We start from the raw sequence: 25051 nt of genomic DNA, 5'->3' as shown, positions 1-25051 counted from the left end.
CACCCGCCTCCTACTGAATGCCTCAACGACTTCCTCCGCTCTTCCCCTCAAACTTCCCACATTCCGTGAACCCACCCTCATCCCCTTGGGTGATTTACTGTCCTCAGGCTTGCTCTGAAACTTATTTTGTTTTATCATCTTCAGTATTAAATATTAATAAAGGGGGATAGACATAGCACAGGCCCCACTTACTGCACAGTCCCAGGTCCAGGCAATGGATCTGGGACCCCTAGCCCACCAGCTTACCAGTGGCTGTGGTAGTGGCCTCGGGGGACCCTGCCAGGACAGCTGCAGGGACACCCTCCAAGCGGACCTTGGCACTGCAACTATCCCGCCATTATACACCCACTGATAGGGCAGCCTCCTGGGGCGCTACTCCCAGGTTCGGGCCCCTCTCTATTGGGCGGAAGCGGCAGCCTGGGAACCGCAATGCCCTGTACCCTCTAGCACAGGCCCGAGCCCCATTTCGCCCTAGACCCAGGATCTATGCCAGCGGAACCCCCACCATGCCTCCCCCCAGAAGTCTGCCAATAGGTAGCGGGGGCAGAGTTTTCTGGCCGCATGCCCTTGCTGGCGCCAACCCCTGTAACGTAGTGGGATACGTTGTAATTCACCGGGTCGGTCAGGATCACTTGATGGTCGTGATCGTCAGCTTTTTACCCTCCCGGAAGGGAGCTGAGAGCTCATATAGTCCGATCTAAGGGCAAGGCTGTGACCTTCACAACCACACACACCTGTCCCCTTGCTCAAGGGGGACAGTAACCACCCACTTCATCAGTGAAACTTTTCGCAACCTGAGCGAGCCGCGAACTCCCGTCCACCAGTTGGCAAGCGAGAACGTTACCACTGCACCAGCGAGCGGTGTGTGAAATATAAAGTGCATGTGGTAGTGCATAAATAGCTAGAGGAAATGTTTGGGAGAGTATGCTGGTCTACTCTCCATGTTACTGTCACACTGAAAAGGTTAGCAAAGGGGGATGGTTAGATAGCTAGTGAAACAGGAGTTCCAGCTCTCCCTATCACCAGCATTCCCATTCCCCTAGGGAGTACTACCCTGTTCGGCCCGTGCTACGGCCTCCTCCTACATATCTTCAATAAAAAACACTCTCCCATTCCTTCCAAACTTCTCCATGCACACTTCCACATTTGTTCAAAACTCTTCTCTCACTCTGCTTGCACGATCTTGCGTTTGCGCATACACGCACACAATCGCTCACATTGGTAGTCCAACTTTCAATCTTACCCATACAATCTTTGAGCCAACTGATCCATACTCTCTTATATTCTCCTTCCATCTGTTACTCACAAGGATACACACTCCTTCTTTTGCCCTCTCATTCTCACCTACTCCTGTGCATATATCCCATCCAAACTCCCAATTTCTCACACTCTCACCTCTCCATTTAGTTTCAGTTAATCCACATACATCCACTTTTGCACCCTCAAGCACCTGGACAATCTCTCTTTCTTTCACCTCATCATTTGCACCCCTTACATTCCATGTAGCTATCCGTACCATGTTCTTTGTTCAGTCCTTAGTCGTCACCTTCTGGTCAATCCTGGCCCGAGCCTTCTTGTTCGTATTTTTAGTTAGTTATTTACCGGGGAGGGGCACTAACCCTCTGCCAACCCACTTGCTGTCACGTAGGGAACACGTGTTGGTTGGTTATAAAGTTACCACCCAACATTGTAAATGCTTTCCTGGTTTACAGGAAGACATTTAGCTTGCCACTCAATGTGTCATAAAAGGACTTTGTAGTTCCTTTGTGAAAATGTCATAAAAGACTTTCTAGTTACTTGTAGTGGAGTTTTATATATATGAGACTTGTGGGCGAGCGGTTGTTATATTGGAGTAGCTTGTAAGTAGATAATCTTCTTTCCCATTTGTCATGTAGTGACAGGAGAGGTAAAGAATAGTATGGGACTATTTTTATTTGTCTTGGAAATATTAACAAAGTCTCTCACACAGAGTGGAGTATAAAGTAGAGTCCCGCTAGCTATCTCTCTGTCTCGCTCTCTCTGTCTCTCTCTCAAGTAGCTAAGCCCTTCTCCCTGCGACCTGTCTGTTCTATGGCCTGTCTCCTTCTGACCTCTCTTTCCTAAATTCTGGTGTAGCAGGAGACGTATCACGTGTGTTCCTTGTGAGTGGAAAGTTCTAGAAGCCTGTGTGTGAGTATGTGTGTATGTGTGTGTATGGTCACTAGGCACTGTCGTGTGCCTATAAAGCATTCCTTGAGTTAAGAGTGTGTAAGCATGTTTAGCATTGCTCGATTCTCGCAGACACAATACCTTCTCATCATCTGACTCCCTGCTTCTATCTGTCTCTCTATCTATCTATCTATTATGATTTGTAATTATAATATGGACTCCTAATATATGCTCGGTCATGCGAAAATGGCGTACCATCGACAGTTAATAGTCATAACATATTAATACATATTATATACACATTATAATGAACTTATAAGCTAATTAAGTGAAATACATAATATTGTAAAAGTAACATAATTGTATGAATATTGTATACATATAATATTTATAGTAAATAGTGATTATTCAGTAATATTACCTTTTAAACAAGTTGTATACATATTTGAATAAATGCATTAAAGTAAATTATTTAACTGTAATACAGTATGTACTTGGGTTATTGTAGTGAAATGCATAATTGTGTTGGCCTTATAACTGTAGTTACATTTTGTTAATGCAACTGTTACATAAGTGTCTTGGCCTTATAATTGTAGTTAAAGTTACATAAAAGTTACATCTTGTTAATGCAACTGTTAATTGGCAAAGTGTAACATAATGCAATCGTTTGTCATTACATAATTGTTACATATCGTTTGTAGTTACATAATTGTAGTTAAAGTTACATAAAAGTTACATCTTGTTAGTGCAACTGTTACATAAATGGTACATATTGTTTGTAGTTACATAATTGTAGCAAGTGTAACATAATGCAATCGTTTGTCATTACATAATTGTTACATATCGTTTGTAGTTACATAATTGTAGTTAAAGTTACATAAAAGTTACATCTTGTTAATGCAACTGTTACATAAATGGTACATATTGTTTGTAGTTACATAATTGTAGCAAGTGTAACATAATGCAATCGTTTGTCGTTACATAATTATAATAACTGCAGTCCTGACATATGAATCCGATCATGCTGCGGTCGATGATAGTGATGATGTGTCATGCCACTTGCTTGTGGAGACAACAATTTGCTTTTTTGTTTGTAGTTTATGTGGTATTTTGGCATTTGTAGTAACACGTACACTTATTTTCATTTGTTTGTTATGTGATCTTACTCTATTTCTCTTTTTTCTTTCTTACTTTTTTTCTTTCTTTCTTTCTTTTTTTTTTTTTTTTGTATGTATTGATTTTCTATAGTTTGTTTTTCTTCGCTTGTGTACGCTTTTTCCATGTTGTTCATGGTTGCATAATTACTGGCTAATTTCCTTGGGATACTTTTTTAAAGTTTAGTTTATATTGCACAGGTATTACTGAAAATGATATAATATAGTCCCATATTTTGTTATTTTATATAAAAAAAAATATATATATATACACTATATACAGTATTAACTATATACACTGAGTTGTTGTTCACTTGTACCTATCGTGAGTAATGTGTGTGTCAGCACTGTGTGGAAATCATTGTCTTCACGATTGTGTCGAAGATGTTCACTCTTGCTAACGTCATTTGTGTTGGCCATTTTTTTTTTTCTCTAGTTTACCTTGTAACTTAATTTATATGTTTCCACTAGGTAGCTTTAATTAATAAATGTTTAATACAGTTATTTTAATCGCTCACTGAGTAACTGTGATGGTATATTTTCTTTATCACTTTGTAGATATAATAATGTATAGCTGTATGTATGCAACACGTATTTTATGTAGGTATAAATGGTAACACTCGTTGGTAGTAAATAAATGTTATAATAAATGAATCAATATATACAGTGTAGAATATTTATTGTTGGTGATTATTTAGTGTTTGAGTTATGCAGATAACTGAAGTAAGTACAGTATGTGTATTTAAGCTGTAACTATACAGCATGTTTTATATGTTTGTGCAGAAGCTTATTGTCTATCACTGTGTATTGTATAAATGAAGTAACTATGTAACTCACTAATTTTTACCGTGGTGGGAATGGTGTGAGTGGTGCTGCAGGTGGTGTGTTGACCGACGTGGCGTCTTTTCAGCAAGCACGCATGATGACGTCGACTTCCCACACTGGTAGCTGTGGTGAGTGAATGAGTAGCGATGAGTAACTTGAGTGAAGACGAGTGAGTAAGATGAGTTATGAGTCGTGTCTCACTCTACGTTTGTTTGTACCGTTTTTCTTCCTCGAGGTATTCGTAGTCCTTTTTTCTTGTGATTTACTCGTTGTAGGATGAAGACTGCCGCTACTTGTAGGTGCGTGTACAAGATTATACAGACGACGTAGAGTTGTTACTTGTAGTTGATTGTAGATGGTTGTAGTTCGTTGGTTCGTCATAGGAATTGCAAGATCGTATCAATATTTTGTTAAACTACTTGCAAGGCGTCGTGTGATCACTTCTAAATCAGCGTGATGATCGTGGAGACGGAGGGGGCTGGTTGGAGAGAATATTGTCAGGAGCTGGTCGAGTTGTTGGTTGTGAGAGGTATTTTTTTGTTTTCAATCTTGATATTTTGTAGGAATTCAATGTTGATTCGTAGACGAGGTTCGTATACGTTCGCTGCTACCAAATGTCATAAAAAACTGCCACCAAATGTCATAAAAGGACTTTGTAGTTCCTTTGTGAAAATGTCATAAAAGACTTTGTAGTTACTTGTAGTGGAGTTTTATATATATGAGACTTGTGGGCGAGCGGTTGTTATATTGGAGTAGCTTGTAAGTAGATAATCTTCTTTCCCATTTGTCATGTAGTGACAGGAGAGGTAAAGAATAGTATGGGACTATTTTTATTTGTCTTGGAAATATTAACAGTCTCTCACACAGAGCGGAGTATAAAGTAGAGTCCAGCTAGCTATCTCTCTGTCTTGCTCTCTCTGTCTCTCTCTCAAGTTGCTAAGCCCTTCTCCCTGCGACCTGTCTGTTCTATGGCCTGTCTCCTTCTGACCTCTCTTTCCTAAATTCTGGTGTAGCAGGAGACGTATCACGTGTGTTCCTTGTGAGTGGAAAGTTCTAGAAGCCTGTGTGTGAGTATGTGTGTATGTGTGTGTATGGTCACTAGGCACTGTCGTGTGCCTATAAAGCATTCCTTGAGTTAAGAGTGTGTAAGCATGTTTAGCATTGCTCGATTCTCGCAGACACAATACCTTATCATCTGACTCCCTGCTTCTATCTGTCTCTCTATCTATCTATCTATTATGATTTATAATTACCCTAAAAAACAGAGCAACACTACACTAAGTGGGAGGATGATAGGCACCCCCCACCTACCACAAATTTTCAATTCATATTCATTAATGTCCGGGAATTTTACTTAGAAACATGATTTTTCAATCTAATATTTTCCTTATATCTTCCAAGAAAATAGCATAGCAAATGCAGGAAACATTTGGACTGACTGGTGTATTTATGTGCCTGCTTATTATTACTTCGGTGGTGCCTATAGGTCTGTGTGGATCATCACCTCCCTCCGGGTAAATCTCCATAAAAAATGCTACGCTTTTAGTTTTTCTTTTTTTTTTTTTTTCATTATCTTGCAAATACTGCATTAACCTCAACAGCAGTTCTAAAGAGGGGAAACCACAATAAGTTTCACTGACAAATTTCACTGTGGGGAAAGGAAGAATATGATATTTAAGTGGCAAATCAGATGAAGAGGGAGAATAGGCATACCACAGGTGAGCAGTGTGTGAAAAATGATGAAGGAAAGGTAGTGGTGAACAGTGGACATATGAAAGATGCCTGGAGAAAGCACTACAACTGGTTGTTGAATGAGGAGTTTGACTGGGACAGAGAAGGTTTGGAGCCAGCAGATCCAGTGTCTGGCCCTTGGTCTTTGATTGACGCAGCTACTGTGAGCAAGGCAATAGGTAGGATACTGGTGGGGAAGGCAGCCAGTGTGTCTGAGTTGACTGCAGAAATGTTGAAAGCCTCAAGAGATGCAGGAGTGGGGCTAGTAACTGATTTGATAAATATGATTATATACGAGTCAGTTGTCCCAGATGACTGGCTGAAGAGAGTAATTGTAAATGTGTAAAAGGGGAAGGGCGATGCCCTTTATAGAGGAAATTATAGAGGTATAAAGCTTTAGGACCAAATAATGAAGGTAATGGAGAGAGTTCTAGAAGGTATGATTGTAGAAAGAGTGAATATTGATGAAATGCAGTTTGGGTTTATGCCAAGCAAAGGGACCACTAATGCCATATTCATTGCTCAACAGGTTCAGGAAAAATATATAGGAAAGAAAAGGGAACTGTACTTTGTTTTAGTTGATTTGGAGAAGGTCTCTGACAGAGTCCCTAAAGAGGTTGTGAGGTGAGCAATGATAAAGCTTGGGAACGAGGAGTGGCTGGTTAGGGTTGTTATGGCCATGTATGTGGGTGGCCCGCACCCACATAAGGGTGAATGGAGTTTGCGTGGGGAGTTTTCCGTGAATGCTGGTATGCATCAGGGGTCAGTCTTGAGCCTCTTGTTGTTTATTAAGGTACCTGAAGCCCTCTCACGTGACTTCAGAAATGGACTCCCATGGGAGATGTTGTACGTTGATGATTTGGTGTTGACTGTAGAGAAGGAAAGGGAGGAGGAGGAATGATTTAAGAAATGGAGAGGTGGTATGGGGCAAAAGGACTTAAGGGTAAATTTAATGCAGATAAAACAAAAGTGACGGTATCTAGGGCTTGTGGCGGTACTGTCAAAGAAGAGGGGAAGTGGCCATGTCCGATTTGCAACAAGGGCATGTGAAGTACAGTAATTCCATCTTGTGCTGTGTTTGTGATAACTGGGTGCATAAGAGATGCAATGGTATTAGAGGTAGACTGCGAGATAACGCTGATTTCAATGGGTGGTGTGTCGGGGAGAGCATGTGGAGTTTGCTAGGCGTGAAAGGATTGAACTTGCTGGTGAGTCTCTTGAGTATGTGAAAGAGTTTTGTCATTTGGGAGACATATTCTGTGCTGGAGGTGGGGCTGGAGCTAGCTCTGTGGAAAGAATGAAGAGTGGTTGGAAGAAGTTCAGGGAACTGTTGCCTCTCCTGACATCGAGAGAGCTCTCCCTCTGTGCTATGGGATATTTGTATGCAGCATGTGCTAGGAGTGTAATGCTGTATGGTAGTGAGATCTAGGAAGTGAAGGATGAGGATTTTCGCAGGCCCGAGAGTACAGAAATGGTAAAGGTTAGGTGGATATGCAGTGCATCCCTGAGTGAGAGGCCCGAGGGGGCTACATTTACAATGGAAGAGAAGAGAAATAGGATGGGACTGGAGTGTACTGGTGCTGTGATGAGGAGAGGTAGACTGAGATGGTTTGGGCATGTGAAGAGGATGGGGGATGATAATAGGGTGCAAACAGTGAGAACTGTTAATGTTAAAGGTAGACCAAAAAAGACCTGGGATGAGGTCACTGAGTGTGACCTCAGAGATATGGGACTAAATAGGGAAGCTTCCAGAGATCAAGTAGCATGGACAGCTGCCATCAGGTGACCATGCAAGCATTTTGGAATCATCAAAAACAAAATAACAAAACAAACAGATGTTAATTTTTTATACCCAGCATATTTCAGATTTTATGCAAAATAGTTTCCTACTAATACTGCAATCCAAGGTGACTCCACCCTACTCTCACTTCTGACTTTTAACCCAGTCTGGGCTCCAGGGCCAGGCAATTCTTACATCACAAACGGTTTAACTTGCCTCAGATAATATACAGTACATTTTTTCATCTTCCCCCACCCCTTCCATTTTCCTTCAATGGCCCTCTCTACCCTCCTCTACACATACTGTACTGCTAATATGCTACACTACCAGACACAAGAAAACATAATGATAATTAACATTTTTCATTCATTCATTCATCATCTAATCCAATGGTGTCCCATGAGGCACACAGGAGCCCAGGGTTAGGAAAGTTGGTCCTGACATTAACGATGAATGACCAGTCTCACTCATCTCTGAGTGGCATTAAGCGAGCAGTAAACCCCAACCACCCCTTGGATATAAATCTGCACCAGCTCAATCTGACTGGAGTGCCTTACCCCGTGGACCGCGAGCCACAGCTCAGGCTGGGTAGTGTCACACTGCGAGCCACAGCTCAGGCTGTGCTGGTCGTGCATTACCATAAACAACTCAGCCCCTATGCAAACTTACAAATGGCACTACACGAAGATGGAAAGAGAGAGAGAGATTTTTTCTTTTCACCAGATGATGCCCTGGATGTTTATCTTCAAGTTTATAATAAATCTATCTATTCATCTAATACCAGACACCTTAATCCCATACGGGATGGCCACAAACAAATCGCCTCCACGTCACCCTGTCCCCTGCCATTTCACTGCCCTGCTCCCGGCTCACATCCCCCTCTCTCATATACCTCTCCAGGCTCACATCCCCCTCTCTCATATACCTCTCCACTCCATCCCTCCATCTTATCCTTGGTCTCCCCCTCCCTCTCTTCCCCTCCACCTCACTCACATACACTCTCCTCATCAATCTCTCACTCTCCATCCTCTCCACATGGCCAAACCACCTCAGTGGATACCTCCTAACGCTTCCTATCACATCTACATCCACACCACAACGATCCTCCACATCCTCATTTGTCAGTCTGTCTCTCCATATGACTCCACATGCTCCTCTCAAATAACTCATTTCCACTGCTCTCACTCTTGACTTCTGTCCCTCCAACATGGTCCAAGCTTCACTTCCATATATTAGAGTTGGTATCACAATACTGTCATGTTGTAACTTTTTCACTTCCATGCTCATTTCCCTGTTTCTTATCACTGCTTTCAAGGAACCAGCAATCTTTCTTCCTTGTTATACCCTTTCAAGCACTTCACCCTCCAAACTTCCATCCTCACTCATCACACTACCCAAGTACTTAAACATACTCACATTTTCCATTTCTTCCTCATCCAACCGGACTGTACATTCACTGAATTCACTTCTCTCAAAGACCATAACTTTACTCCTCCCTACATTCACCTTTAGATTCTGTTTCTTACACACTCTCCCAAACTCATCCATCAAGCCTTGCAGCTCCCCTTTGTCTTCACTTAACAACAAACAACAGTATAGGGAGTTTCCAAACACTGCCCTCTCTCACTAGGGCCGCTCCAATATCCACTGCCCTACCTTGTATCTCTTTTATAACCCCATCCATGTAGAGACTGAACAACCATAGAGACATGACACATCCCTGTTTCAATCCAACCTTCTAAAAGAAAAACTCACTCACTTCACTATCCACACACACTGCAGCCTTAGCACCCTCATACATACTCTTCACAGCAATCATCAACTTCTCATCTACTCCATATATTCTTAATACTTTCCACAATCCTTGTCTATCCACCCTGTCATATGCTTTCTCCAAATCCATGAAGGCTGCATACAACTTCTTTTCCTTCTCTAGAAACTTTTCCACTAAAGATCTAAGAACGAATATCTCATCTACACAATCTCTTCCCTTCCTAAAACCTCCCTGTTCTTCTCCAACTAATTCCTCTGTTATTTCCCTAACTCTGTCAATAAGTATCCTACCATATACTTTTCCTATTACACTAAGAAGACAAATGTCCCTATGATTACCACACACTCCAACTAATTCCTCTGTTATTTCCCTAACTCTGTCAATAAGTATCCTACCATATACTTTTCCTATTACACTAAGAAGACAAATGTCCCTATGATTACCACACACTTCTTATTCCCCCTTTCCTTTGTACAAGGGAATAATTATACCTGACTTCCAATCCTCTGGGATTCTACCTTCCTCCCAGGCCAATCTGCACATCTTCCACATCCATGCTACCACTATCTCTCCCACATGCTTCAGCATTTCACCACACACTCCATCAATTCCTGAGGCTTTCCCCATTTTGACTTTCTTTATTGCTTCCACAACTTCCATCCTACTGATTTCTTCCTGTCTTCTCACGTCCCTCCTTCTCCCAGCCATTCCCCAGCCACTTATACTCGCATTACTTTCACTATGTTCAACAATTCTGTAAAGTGTTCTCTCCATCTGCTCACTTTTTCTCCCTTCTCTAACAGTAATCTACCATTTTTATCTTTCATTCCCCTACTAACTTCATTTGCCACCTTGTCTAACTCTCTTTACCTCTTTCCAGAACATTTTCTTATGGTCCCTCCACTTTACACTCAAATTCCTTCCAAATTCCTCATCCACTCTCTTCTCACTCTCTCTTACTAATCTTTTCACTTCTCTCATCCTTTCTACATATACAGTAACTCTCTCTTCTGTCTCTCAACTTCTTCCACACCCCTATTTCTCATCCATTCATTATATGCTTTTTTCTTTTGTGCTACAGCCTGTCTCACCTCTTCAATCCACCATGCTGTTCCTTGCACCCCCTTTCTCCTTCTCTTCATCCCACACACTACCTCACATGCTGCACATAATTCTTCTGTGAATATCTTGCACACACCTTCCACATCCCCCATCTGCTCCAATCCATATTTTCCCAATCGTTCCTCCACTTCTCTCTTATATTCTGGCTTTTTCTCATCCTCCTGTAACCTTTCCACTCTCCTTGCATCTACTCCTTCCTCCTGTCCTTCCCTTCCTCTATTTCTCCATTTTACTTGGACCTTGATTCTGACCATCACAAAGTCCACTCCCCCAACTTCTATACTGTATGCTCTTGCATCAATTACACACCTACACATCCTTTCAGCCACACATACATAATCAATCACTGCCTTCCTTTCATTCAGTTCACCACTCACCCTTCTCATCATTCGCCATGTATACCTGTGGTTCATTTTGTGCCTGAAGAGGGTATTGGCTATCACCAACCCCCTCTCGGCACAAACGTCCACTAAAGCACTGCCATTCTCATCTATCTCAGCAGGCACACCCCACTCACCAACTACTCCATCCACCTTCATATTCTCTACTTTACCATTCATATCACCAATCAAAAACACTCTCTCATTCCTTTCAAACTTTTCCATGCCCACTTCCACATTTGTCCAGAATTCTTCTCTCACTCTGCTTGCACGATCTTGCGTTGGCGCATACACGAACACAATCGCCCACATTTGTAGTCCAACTTTTATGATTAACAAAAACAACAACAAAAATTGATTTTTTTTTTCATTTTTTCACTACTCCCATACGTAAACTTACGCATGGCCCTACACAAAGACAGAGAGAGAGAGATTTTTTCTTTTCACCAGATAATGCCCTGGATGTTTATCTTCAAGTTTATAATAAACAAAAACTAGAAAAAAAAAAATTTCCTTCGTTTTTTGCACACCACAGGGTGGGATAAAAAATGGTACAGTAATTGCGCAATCCACAGGTTAATTGCCCACTAAACCATCCGGCATCATAATTTGGTCATATGGTTACCACCCACCACAATAAATGGTATCCTGGTGTACATGAAACCATTTGGCTTATCACTCAGTGTACAGTCACCTACAGATAGATGGAAGAGGAAAGAAGGAAGGAAGGGAAGACAGAAGAGTAAGGATGAAAAGAGGGAAGGAAGAGAGGAAAGGGCAGGCACCCGAGAGCGGCACTACATCGAGTGAGTGGATGGTGAGCTCCCCCACTAACCACTTCATATTGTAGTTGATATTTTGATTTTTAAAATGGCAATCTTCATACATGTATAATGCATATGAAAAACCCTGCAGAAAATACAGTTCATTTGCATAAAATGCACAAGAAAACCCAATATGAGAAATACTATTGTTCATATGTGTAAAATGGGCATTGGTAAGAAAATTCTGGAAGCCTAAGTGCATGCATTTTTAACTGTATTTTGGCAATGATGTAGCTAACTGATTTAATCCAGATTTGAAATGATATTTTGAAGTGAAGGGGTGAATATCTACTACACGTACCTTCTTTTCCTGTTCATAAGTGTATGTATAAATGCCATCGGTATCATTGAAGACAAAGTAATTGTTCATGGGTGTACACGCAGAGGTGGCCAGCTTGAATACCTCGGTGGCACAGGCGGCAGCAATGACGGCATTGGTGGAGGCCACAGCGGGAATGATACGCTTCACCACACCCTGTGTCAGCCGGTACGTTACACCACTGATACCTGTCACCAGATTTGCTATTCATCATCATCATCACCATAAACGTTTTTCTATCATCATCACTGACATTATCCTACTTCCTGAATTAATAAATGGGATGAGTAGGTTGTGGGTCACTGCTGTTTATAACCACAACACACCCTGTATCAAACAGTGATTCACATCCCTGGTACCTGTGAGGAAGTGCGTTACTGTTTACTGCAATCATTATGAGGGATGGTTCTCATATCATCACCACCACCACTACTACCATCACCAGTATCACCACCACCACCATCATTAGGCTAACATCACTACTGTAATCATCATCACTATCATCAACCAGCAACAGCATATTGTTAACAACATGAGTGGTACAGTACATAGGAGGACTCCTGGGCCTCAGGGAAATGATCATCAAGCCTATAGTCAATAATACACATAGAAAAATAAATAGATACATAAATATATAAATATAACAATATTTATAATCAGAAAGTATTCATTTTTCTTCCTAGATCATCATTTACCTCCTTCTTTTTCCTCTTCACTAGTCTCTTTATGTGCTCCTATCTATCTATCTATTGCCAGACGCCTCAATCCCGTTTGGGGTGGCCACAAAAAAATCGCCTCCACGTCACCCTGTCCCCCACCATTTCACTGCCCCACTTCCAACTCACACCCCTCTCTCTCATATACCTCTCCACCCCATCCCTCCATCTCATCCTCGGCCTCCCCCTCCCTCTCCCCCCCTCCACCTCACTCACATACACTCTCTTCGTCAGTCTTTCACCCTCCATCCTCTCCACGTGGCCAAGCCACCTCAGTGTATTCCTCATAACGCTTCCTATCACATCCACATCCACACCACAACGCTCCTTTATATCCTCAATTTGTCAGCCTGTCTCTCCATGTGACTCCACAGGCTCCTCTTAAATAACGCATTTCCACTGCTCTCACTCTTTACTTGTGTCCTTCCAACAATGTCCAAGCTTCACTTCCATACGTTAGAATTGGTATCACAATACTGTCGTGTAGTAACTTTTTCACTTCCATGCTCACTTCCCTGTTTCTTATCACTGCTTTCAAAGAACCAGCAACCTTTCTTCCCTGCTGTACCCTTTCAAGCACTTCACCCTCCAAACCTCCATCCTTACTCATCACACTACCCAAGTACAGTACTTAAACGTACTCATACGAGTATTTTCCAATTCCTCACCATCCAACCTCACTGTACATTCACTGACTTCACCTCTCTCAAAGACCATCACTTTACTCTTCCTACATTCACCTTTAAATTCCGTTTCTTACACACTCTCCCAAACTCATCCACCAAGCCTTGCAGCTCCCCTTCATCTTCACTCAACAACACAGTATCATCTGAAAGACAACAGTACAGGGAGTTTCCAAACACTACCCTCTCTCACCAGGGCCACTCCAACATCCACTACCCTACCTTGTATCTCTTTTATTACCCCATCCATGTACAGACTGAACAACCATGGAGACATGACACATTCCTGTTTAAACCCAACCTTCAAAGAGAAAAATTCACTTTGTTCACCATCCACATGCACTGCAGCCTTAGCACCATCATACATACTCTTCACAGCATTCAACAACTTCCCATCTACTCCATATATTCTTAATACTTTCCACAATCCTTGTCTATCGACCCTGTCATATGCTTTCTCCAAATCCATGAAAGCCGCATACAACTTCTTTCCCTTCTCTAGAAACTTTTCCACTAAAGATCTAAGAATGAATATCTAGCTCTCAATATATTCAGTTCTTATTTCAAATGAACCCCTGAACTGTAACCACTCCAGCCACTTCTTCCTCTTTTCCTCCAGCGCTCTCTTAACCTCCTCATCCCACCATGCCATACCTTTCTTCTTTGTTGTTACTCTTGCCACACCATACACTGCTTTAGCATTCCTAAGCAATCCCTATATGCATTCCACAGGCTGTCCAGATCCATTTAATTCTAATTTGCTGATTCTAACTCCTCCTCTGCTTTGGTTTTGTAATCATCTGCCATTTCTTTGATCCTCAGCTTCGAACTTTCAGTCTTTCTCCCTGACTGCTCCTCTCTCTCCTGATCCACCTCACTCCTCTCAGCTTGATGCATACTACAATCATATGATCTGACAGACCTCCACATCGTTCTCCCACGGCCCTCGTATCAGCAACCATTCTCATCATAGAGCTCTCTACGAGCATGTAATCAATCAGGCTTCTTTCAACACGATCCCCATTCCCTCTATACCATGTATATTTATGTGCATCTTTGTGTTTGAAATATGGGTTACAAATGCACAACCTCCTCTCCTGACACATATCTTCCCATTATCATTTTCTCCTGGTACTCCATAACAACTCGTTGTGTCATCCTCAGGACCAGTGCCTACTCTTCCATTCATATACCCCAATACGATCACTTTATAGCTCCTGGGCATTACTCCCACTACTTCATCCAGCTCAACCCAAAACCTGTTTTACTCTCTCTCACTCCTGTCCTCACACAGTGCATATGCTACAATCACTGCCACTTTCACCTTCTCAAACTTGAATTGATATACATATACTTCGAGCTGAAACATTTGTAGTCTCTCATTCCACTCTGCCACACCTCATTCATCAACAAAGCAACTCCTTCCTTGTATCTTCCTTGCCCATTCATTCCTGATCTTACACATTTCACACCCTCCCACTCCTCCACTTCACACCCTTTCATCTTTGTTTCACACAATGCCATCAAGGCATATCTCGCACTCTTGAACACATTCACCACTTCCACCCTCTTGCTCTCCTCATTCACACCTCTCACATTCCACATGGCCATACGACTCTGCCCATTTGGTTGGGGCCCTGGGCAGGTATTGGGCCCTCCGAGGCTCTCTGAAACGACTGCCATGATTAAGTGATTTTGGATAGAGGAGTCTGGGGGACACTTAACCCTGCCAGAAACCCCGGTTATATGGTTACCACCCAGCACAGTAAATGGTTTCCTGGGTACAGGAAACCATTTCCCTTGTCACTCAGAGAAGAGATCATATGGCATCTCTACACTGAGTGAGTGGATGATGGGCACCCCCATCCACCATGAACTACTCCGAAAATAGGAAGTTATTCTGGAAAGAGGCGTGGAAATGTAGAAGTGAAAGCGGAAAGAAATGTGATGGTGTGAAGGATGTAGGTGGTAGATAATTAACCCATGGGGATGAAATAAGGACCAGATGGAAAGAATATTTTGAAAGCCTGTTGAATGGGAATAGAGAAAGCAGAGCGGCTGTAAACATGATTGGTTTTGGGGGTGTGCAGAGAAGGAATGCAGTGCCGGGAGACGTGACACTCGCACAGGTGGAGAGTGCTGTGAAGCGGCTGAAAAATGGGAAAGCAGCTGGGGTTGATGAGGTGTGTGCAGAGATGCTTAAGTGTAGTGGAGAGAATGGAATGAAGTGCTTGTTGGAGATATGTAAGAATGCATGGATGAGTGAAACTGTGCCTGTAGAGTGGTAAAAGGCTGTGATTGTACCCCTGTACAAAAATAAAGGTCAGAGAAGTGAGTGCAAAAAGTATCGTGGAATAAGTTTATTGAGTGTGGTAGGGAAGGTACATAGAAGAATTATTATTGTGAAAGTTAGTGGGTGGTATGCGGGATGATGAGATAGTGATTTTGGGAGGGGACTTAAATGGTCATGTAGGTGAAGCAGCCCAAGGTTATGAAGGAGTGCATGGGGGCTGTGCATATGGTCTAAGGAATGCAGAAGGGGAGAGGATACTCGAGTTTGGGGAGGCAACGGACATGATTGTGTGCAACACATATTTTAGGAAAAGAGACAGTAGGTTAATTACGTATGAGTCTGGGGGAAATAGCAGTCAGATAGATTATTTTCTGGTTAGGAGGGCCGATAGGAGGTTAGTGAGGGATGTTAAAGTTATAGGAAGTGAGGAGTGTGTGCAGCAGCACAAACTACTGATTTGTGATATGGTGCTTAAAGAACAAATGATGAAAAAGAGGACTTATGTACCTAGGAGGAAAATATGGAAGCTGAAAAACCAAGTAGTAAGGGATGCCTTCTATAGCGAGTTGAGGAGAGTGGTGGCTGAACAGGGAGCTGTAGACAGAGGCGTTAATGAACAGTACAGAGCCCTCAAGAACAATTTCTTGAGAGTTACTGATGTAACATGCGGCTGGACAAGAGGACCACCAAGACATAAAGTAACTTCATGGTGGGATGAGGGTGTAGAAGCTGCAATTAAGGAGAAAAGAAGGCTTTTCCGGGAATGGAAGAAGGGTGGTAGCAAAGAGGAATATTTGGCTGCCAAGCGTAGGGCTAGGAGAGAGGTATACAGGGCAAAGTCTGAGTCACAGAGACAATTACTTGATAACCTAAATCATGGGGAAAGGAAAAATATATTTAGGGTGGCAGGTCAGGTGAAGAGGGATAATCAGGATATCATAGGTGAGCAGTGTGTGAAGAATGATGAAGGAAGGGTAGTGGTGAACAGTGAGGATATTAAAGATGCATGGAGAGAGCATTATAACCGGTTGTTGAATGAGGAGTTTGACTGGGACAGGGAAGGTTTGGAGCCAGCAGATCCAGTGTCTGGCCCTTGGCCTTTGATTGATACTGCTACTGTGAGTGAGGCAATAGGCAGGATGAGGGTGGGGAAGGCAGCAGGTGTGTCTGGGTTGACTGCCGAAATGTTGAAGGCCTCGGGCGATATAGGGGTGAGTTTAGTCACTGACCTGATAAATAGGATTATTTATGAGTGTGTTGTCCCAGATGATTGGCTGAAGAGTGTAATTGTAAATGTGTATAAAGGGAAGGGTGATGCCCTGGAAAGAGGGAATTATAGAGGTATAAAGCTTTTAGATCAGATAATGAAGGTAATGGAGAGAGTTTTAGAAGGTATGATTAGAGAAAGAGTGAATATTGATGAGATGCAGTTTGGGTTTATGCCAGGTAGGGGGACCACTGATGCAATATTCATTGTTCGACAGCTTCAGGAAAAATATATTGGTAGGAGAAGGGATCTTTATTTTGTTTTTGTTGATTTGGAAAAGGCCTTTGACAGAGTCCCTATAGAGGTGGTGAAGTGGGCAATGAGAAAGCTTGGCTTGGAGGAGTGGCTGGTTAGGGTGGTTATGGCCATGTATGTGGGTGCTCACACCCAGGTGAGAGTGAATGGAGATTTGAGTGATGAGTTTTCCGTGAATGTTGGTGTGCATCAGGGGTAAGTCTTGAGTCCCATGTTGTTTATCATGGTACTTGAAGCCCTTTCACGTGACTTTAGAAACGGACTCCCGTGGGAGTTGTTGTATGCTGATGATTTGGTGTTGATTGCAGAGAATGAAAGGGAGGCGGAGGAAAGGTTTAGGAAGTGGAGAGATGGTATGGGGCAAAAGGGTTTAAGGGTAAATGCAGATAAAACAAAAGTGATGATATCTAGGGTTGGTGGCGGTACTGTCAAAGACGAGGGAGAGTGGCCATGTGCAGTTTGCCACAAGGGCGTGGGAAGTAATTCCATCTTGTGCGGTGTGTGTGATAAATGGGTGCATAAGAGATGTAGTGGTATCAGAGGTAGACTGCAAGATAATGCTGATTTTATGTGTACGGCGTGCCGGGGTGAGCAGGTGGAGATCGTCAGACGTGAAAGAATTGAACTTGCTGGTGAATCTCTTGAGTGTGTGGAAGAGTTTTGTTATTTAGGAGACATGTTGTGTGCTGGAGGTGGGGCTGGAGCTAGCTCTGTGGCTAGGGTGAGAAGTGGTTGGAAGAAGTTCAGGGAGCTCTTGCCTCTCCTGACATTGAGGGGGCTCTCCCTACGTGCTAAGGGGTGTTTGTATGCAGCGTGTGTTAGGAGTGTAATGCTGTATGGCAGTGAGACCTGGGCAGTGAAGGAGGAAGACATTTGCCGGCTCAGACGTACAGAAATGACAATGATTAGGTGGATGTGCAGTGCGTCCCTGCGTCCAAGGCCTGGAGGGGCTGGGTTTACAATGGAAGAGTTGAGAGGTAGGATGGGACTGGAGTGTATTGGTGTTGTGATGAGGAGAGGTAGATTGAGGTGGTTTGGACATGTGGAGAGGATGGGGGATGATAGTTGGGTGAGGAAGGTGAGAAGTGTTAATATTGGGGGTGGGGTTATGAGGGGTAGACCGAGAAAGACATGGGACGAGGTCATTAAGTGTGACCTTAGGGTTAAGGGACTGAACAGGGAGGCTGCAATGGATCGTGCAGCATGGAGAGCCGCCATTAGGTGACCAAGGCCGACACATGCAAGCATGTTGGAGCCTTTAAAAACGAAAACGAAAACGAAAACGAAAGTAACAGAGATATCACAGTCCTAGTGAGTGATGAACAGGGTGGCTTTAGAAGTGGCAGAGGATGCATGGATCAAATATTTGCAGTGAGACAGAAGGCTTCTGAGAAGGACCATAAGGTGTTTATGGCATTCATGCATCTGGAAAAAGCATACGACAAAGTGGACAGAGAAGGATTATGGAAAGTTTCGCACATGTACGGTGTACAGGGTAAGCTGCTAGGTGCCCTCAAGAGTTTTTAATGATGGTAGTGAAGCATGTGTAAGGGTTAATGGGCATCTAAGTGAATTGTTCACGATAAGTGTGGGCGTGCGACAAAGTTGTGTGATGTCCCCATGGTTGTTCAATATATATATGGATGGGGTGATGAGAGAAGTAAAAACACGAGTAGTGGACAGAGGGATGGCGTTGGTAATGAATGGTGATGGATGGAATATCTTAAATTTGTTGTATACTGATGATACAGTACTGCTTGCAAGTACCGGACAAGAACTTGGCAGGCTAGTGCAGAGTTTTCCTGACGTCTGTAAGCATTGTGCCTTGAGAGTAAATGTAGAAAAGAGTAAAGTGATGGTTATTGAGAGAGAGAAGGTGACTCCCAGTGTGATGTTACAGCAGGTGGAGAGAGACTGGAATTGGCGAGAGTTCAAATACCTGGGTACAGTGATAGAAAAGAGAGCAAAATGTGCTAAAGAAGTTGAAAGTAGAATGACACATGGAAGAAAAGTAGCTGGTGCAATGAAGGCCTTGATAAGAAACAGAGGCTTGAGTGTTGCAGCTGCATGAGGTTTACATGGAGTGTTAGTGACAACTTTAACATATGGATGTGAGACTATGGTGTGGTATGAAAATTAAAAATCAAGAGTAAGAGCAGTGGAGATGGGACTGCCGAGGAACATATGTGGAATACAGAGGGTAGATAGGATACGAAATAATGTGATTTGTGAAAGATGTGCAGTGAGGAAGTCGGTGGACACCAGAATCGAAGACAGTGTACTGAGATGGTATGGTCATGTGGAGAGAATGGACAACAATAGAGTGGTGAAAAAGGTATATCTGAGCAAATTTGAAGAAGGGAGGAGGTGAGGCAGGCCAAGGAGAAGGTGGAGAGATATGGTAGATGAGTATGTGAGGAAGAGAGGTTTGGAAGTCGGTGAGGCTAGGGAACTGACAAGAGATCGAGTTGGCTGGATGAAAGTTGTGAGAAGAAGTGCATGATCAGGGATTTGGCACCCCTTTTAACGTGGCTGTGTCCGGATTGACTTAATCGGATACATTTATGTGAGGTTACAGAATGTGGTGAATGTTTCAGGCATATCAGATACAGCCAGGATTCCAGGGGCTTGAATGATGAGTGAATGGAGGCATGGCCCATTGGACCGGGCAAGTTTGGGCTGTCTGGACGTTGCTACTCCTCACCCTGCCCTAGGGTGGGAAAAGAGGTCTGGATGATGATGATGATGATAATCAGAAAGTATGTTGTAGTTTAGAACAACATAAAGGGCTGGCTATCATTCATATCATCTTCCTTATCATCCCATTTTCCCCCCAAAATTAGGATGGGTATGTTTTGGGTCACTGTTGTTCATGGCTTACATAGACTTTAGTGTGTACAGTGGGTTCTCAAACATCATAATGTACACTGGGCTGTTGCTGCTTAACCTCAGTATGTTTGATTGAGTAGATCTGTCAACCAAAGGTAAGTATCTGCTTCTGTGGGGTAATACTACAGGCAAAGCACAGTACAGTACATACAGTGTAGAGATCCAACATTCCTTTGTGGTATACACCACCTCGCCAAGGTCAGACCAAGGTCCTTCCCATGGCAAGGTGCAGTAAAATAGGAGCAAATCTGGCTCCTGGGTGGACACCACAGCTGCTCCACCCAGGGTGATTTCACTTGAATTTGATGGACCATTATGTTACTGACAAATTAACACCTTTGTTCACTTAAAGCTGCTTGCAAGTTATCATAAAATTGCTATGAATTTAGAAATTAATGTGTTACTGTGGTTTCAACCCATCAATCATGAAAGAGGACCATGTCTCACTTCATCTCATCTCATCTCATCAGCTGTTTGAGTGTCCACTGCAGGACCGGCCTATCCCTACCGAAGTGGGGACGATACAGCCAATGCACCTCTACCAAGTGGCTTAGGCTATCTAGTAGAGATTGTATGTAGGGTGAGAAGTGTTTGTAAGTGTAATTGTTGTGTTGGAATGGCTTTGGATGTGTGTGTAGTCTGTGAACCAAATGTAATCGGCCCGTGAAAGCTGACTGGGTGAAAGCATACTTTACAGTGTGCGACACTGGTTCAACCAGAGCACCCCTCGTGTCCGCCAATGCAGTACGTGGCCAGAAGAACGCTCCCAAAGTTTTTTACCCTGGTGGGGTGCGAACCCTCGTTCTTCAGTGTACGAAAACGCACATTTTACCACTGTACCATAGAGGCTCCATGTCTCACTTGAAGCTGTTTATTTAATGTTCTGCCTGTATAAATGAGTGAGGGGGTGTGAGCTGAAGAAAAGGCAATCTGATGGCGAGGGACAGAAAGACAAAGAGGCAATTCATTTGTGGCCACCCCTTCCAGGATTATGACTAAAGATATACAGATACAGACAACCTTGACTTAATGCAAGGACTGACTGGATGACCATTTTCTTTCCAAATTTTTGCAGAACCCACAAAAAACCACTGTCACATAATTCACATGCAGGTGACAATACAATAGCAAAAAATGACCCAATAATCAACCAGATATAATAAAACTGCATCTATAACAAAACATACAATCTCTACCACTGTATAACGGCAACCATATTTACAGTACATCCCCCCAGCACACATCCACCCTATTTATTTACTGGGGAGACACCTGGAGGGTCCCAGTCAGGCCAAAACTGTTGTGTTTCCTCAATAAATAACTTTTCTAAATGTGGGCATGATTCTTCCATTTGAATATTTCATGGCACCGTGATATCAGGACTCACCATACTCCGCTGCTCTCTTCTGTGCCTTCTCAAAGATCCAATTGATGTGCTGTGGGTCATCACCATCAATGGGTGTTTCCTCATTGAAGGGGTTCTCTTTAGGCCAGAGAAGGATCCGCACATATTCAATACAATGTTCTGGCAGTCGTGGCGTGTGGGCTATCGTACACAGTGGGAAATTTACCTGCAGAGGGGAGAATAAGTACAAATTTTCTTTATCAGTAATACCCAACAACAGATATGACATCTGAGTTGATGTCCTTAATTAACAGTGTACAGTACATACTGCTAAGTTTGTCAATAAAGACTTTAAAAGAATTATTACCTTTCCTGACCTAAACATAACCAATCTTCACTTATATCAAGGATGTGTGCAGACAAAAATACAACTTAAAGTGAAACCACTCATAAAAAAGCTAATTTCTGATTTCAAAACAATTTTGTAAATAGTCATGAGCAACTTAAAATGAAAAACATGTGTCAATTCATCAGCTTCAAATGAAAAAACTTCAAGTGAAACAACTATAAATGAGGGCTACCATAGTTATTGTTGTTGATCAACCCTAGTCTGTCTGGCTAAGCAGACCCATCAACCATAGGCAAGCAACCACCACTGCAGGACCATCCCATGCAGTGAACTGATGTAACTGAGTACAGCATAATGTCATTTACATGCAATGTACTGTTTGTGATAATACTGTACAGTACTGTACAACCAGTAAAAGCCAAAGGAAAGGGTACATAGCTATATAAATGTACGCAACTATGATACAGTATCTTTGAACATCACTGTAATGTAATGGCATCAGCCAGCCAAAGGTATAATCAGAGGACTACTTCTGTAATACACATGCACCAAAGCTCAAATGCACAAACCTGGGGAGGGAAAAGATCAAGAGTGCACTCGATGCAGGCGGTCAGGCCCGGTAACACCACGCGAGCATTACCTTTGAACCCTTCTGTCCCTCCATCTACCAGTGGGATTACTGAACTCTGCAACATATTGAAGGCTAATATTATGTTTATGTTAAAGAGTTGAGAGCCATATGGGTAATGGTGGTGTGAGTTGAAGGAGGGGCAGCCTGATGGCAGAGGACTAGTTAACATAAGAGTAATTTGTCCTTAGCCACCTTTTTGGGATTAAAGCATCTGGATAAATAAATTTTAAGTACCCAGATACACAGATCTATCTATCTATTTACCTAGGCTGCTTTCCCCAAAAGAGTGGGGGTAGCCGAGATAGGATGACATACTCCCAATTTACTCATGTATACACACACACACACACATATTTACTTGTACTTAGCCCCAAGGGGAGAAGAGACAGATCCTTACCTCACCACACCACACAAGGGTCAACTGCACAGTGCAAGCAGCAACATCAGCAGCAGGGCCCAACAGCAAAGTTGGTTTACCCCTGCCACATCATAATGGACCCATCTCCTTACCCACACCTCACCTGGTCAGCTAATCAGACCAACTGCGGGAGAATATCCCCTCAAGGCCGCGTCACCATTTATTCATTCACAATATCTCTTCAGTCATCCCTATCTTGCACAGCCACTCATCCTTGCTCTATAGACATCCCTCTCACATCTAACATTCACTTCACTCTGACTATCCATTCTATTCGTTGTTTTCCTTTCAGCCTTAAACCTCTCACATCTGATCCAGTTATCTTTTTCACCAATCACTCTTCATCCATTCTCTCCATATGCCCAAACCATCGCAACACTTTCTGTTCAACTCGTTCAGCCATTTCCCACATAACTCCAGTTCTCCTTCGCACTTCATCATTTCTCACTCAATCCATATGCATCACTCCACACATATTCCTCAGACACCTCATCTCTATTACATTCAAACTCTTCCTCTCTGCTACACCCATATTCCATGTTTCAGCCCCTATAATGCAGTCGGTACCATTACACCCTCATACAGCCTTCTCTATATATCTATTCTAAGTGAACAACATCTAAACACTTTTTTCATTCCTCCCAGCACCTTTCCTACTTCAATCATTCTAAACTTCACCTCTATATCTAATCTTCCATCAAGAGCAACATGTGACCCTAAATACTTAACACACTCTACCTTCTCAAGCAACTCACCATTCAGAACTATATTAATCCTCCTACCATCTACCAACCTCATACACTTCAGCACTTTACTCTTATTCTCACTGATTCTCAATTTCCTTCTTTTATACACCCTTCCAAACTCCTCTACCAAGTGTCTCAATATCTCCTCCGAATCAGCCACCAGTGCAGTATCATCCACAAACAGCAGCTGGAATGGTGGCGTCTTTGCCGTGGGTCTACCCCCCAGAGGCTGTTGAAGAGAAGAGGAGGAGAGTATGGCGGCCAAACCACCGCAAAATCTCCCAGCCCCTCACGGGGCCCGAGTGCCTGGGAGTGGCTTCGGTTGCCCAGGTAAGTACCACACCTCTCAGCACAACATGTACGACAACACCATTTTTTCTGCACCGAGAAATGCCTCCCCGGCGGTCATTTCTCGACAGCTTCTTCTAGCCAGGGACACTGAGAGCAATCCAAGACCCACCAACAAATACATATGTCCAACATGCTCAAAACCTATCACATCGAGCCAGCAGACAAAGGGTTCAGTTCAGTGAAGTTCCTGCAAGAACTGGACCCACTACACCTGCACAACACTTCCATCCAGAAAACATTACACAAACACCTGGACCTGCTCCTTATGTTCCTTCCTCCCACCCACTACCCCCCCCCACCAACCCTACTCCTACTTCTTCCACAACCCCTCAGCCTAACCCACCAATCCTTCCTACACCATCCAATCCCCCAACCTCTCCCATTCCACCCCATCCTAATCCACCCCAACCCTTACCTCCACCACAACCTTCTCCTACCCTTTCCCCTCCACCCACACCACCACCTCCCCCCCGTGCTGCAGCAGCCAACACACATCGCACACACAACATAAACATCCTTCAATTAAACATTCATTCATTCATTCATTGCCAGACGCCATGTATCCCAGACGGGGTGGCCAATGGCTTAGAGTTAATTGTTTTACAGGGAGGGGCACTAATCCTCCACCAACCCCACTTGACACGTAGGGATGCCAACAGCATCTGGTGTTAAACATAAATGGCATAAATACCAAAAAACAAGAACTCACACAATTCATCAAACAACAAAACATACACATTGCCATCTTACAAGAAACAAAACTACACAGAACACAAAAAACACCTACATTTCATAACTTCACCACCATTCAACAAGACCGGGCCCATGGTGGTGGCGGTGGACTCAGCATCCTGGTACACAAATCCATTAACTTCCCAGATACTAGTGCACACACACAGTCACTTCTCCCCCCACATAACACCTCAACAGATATGCAATCAATTAAAATATGCTGTCTATCTATCTATCTATTGCCAGACGCCTCAATCCCGTTTGGGGTGGCCACAAACAAAACGCCTCCACGTCGCCCTGTCCCCTGCCATTTCACTGC

The 25051-nt window shown here is 43.1% G+C and overlaps 1 protein-coding gene across 1 annotated transcript in view; it reads right to left on the bottom strand.

The window, feature by feature from the left end:
- The window catches only part of Uba3 (Ubiquitin-like activating enzyme 3), a 114137-nt gene that overhangs the window by 61690 nt on the left and 27396 nt on the right, over positions 1 to 25051 (bottom strand). The window contains exons 5-7 of the mRNA XM_080274847.1: positions 22424 to 22540; positions 21548 to 21731; positions 12040 to 12245 (exon numbers count right to left, since the gene is read on the bottom strand). Of these exons, the coding sequence (XP_080130973.1) occupies positions 12040 to 12245; positions 21548 to 21731; positions 22424 to 22540 (507 nt within the window). The remainder of the gene's footprint in view (positions 1 to 12039; positions 12246 to 21547; positions 21732 to 22423; positions 22541 to 25051) is intronic.

Source organism: Coenobita brevimanus, chromosome 60, assembly GCF_032717465.1.
Source record: "Coenobita brevimanus isolate Jiangsu-jjx chromosome 60, ASM3271746v2, whole genome shotgun sequence".
Taxonomy (NCBI): Eukaryota; Metazoa; Arthropoda; class Malacostraca; order Decapoda; family Coenobitidae; genus Coenobita; species Coenobita brevimanus.
The sequence above is the reverse complement of the archived record's forward strand: the minus strand, read 5'-3'. Positions and strand labels throughout refer to the sequence as shown.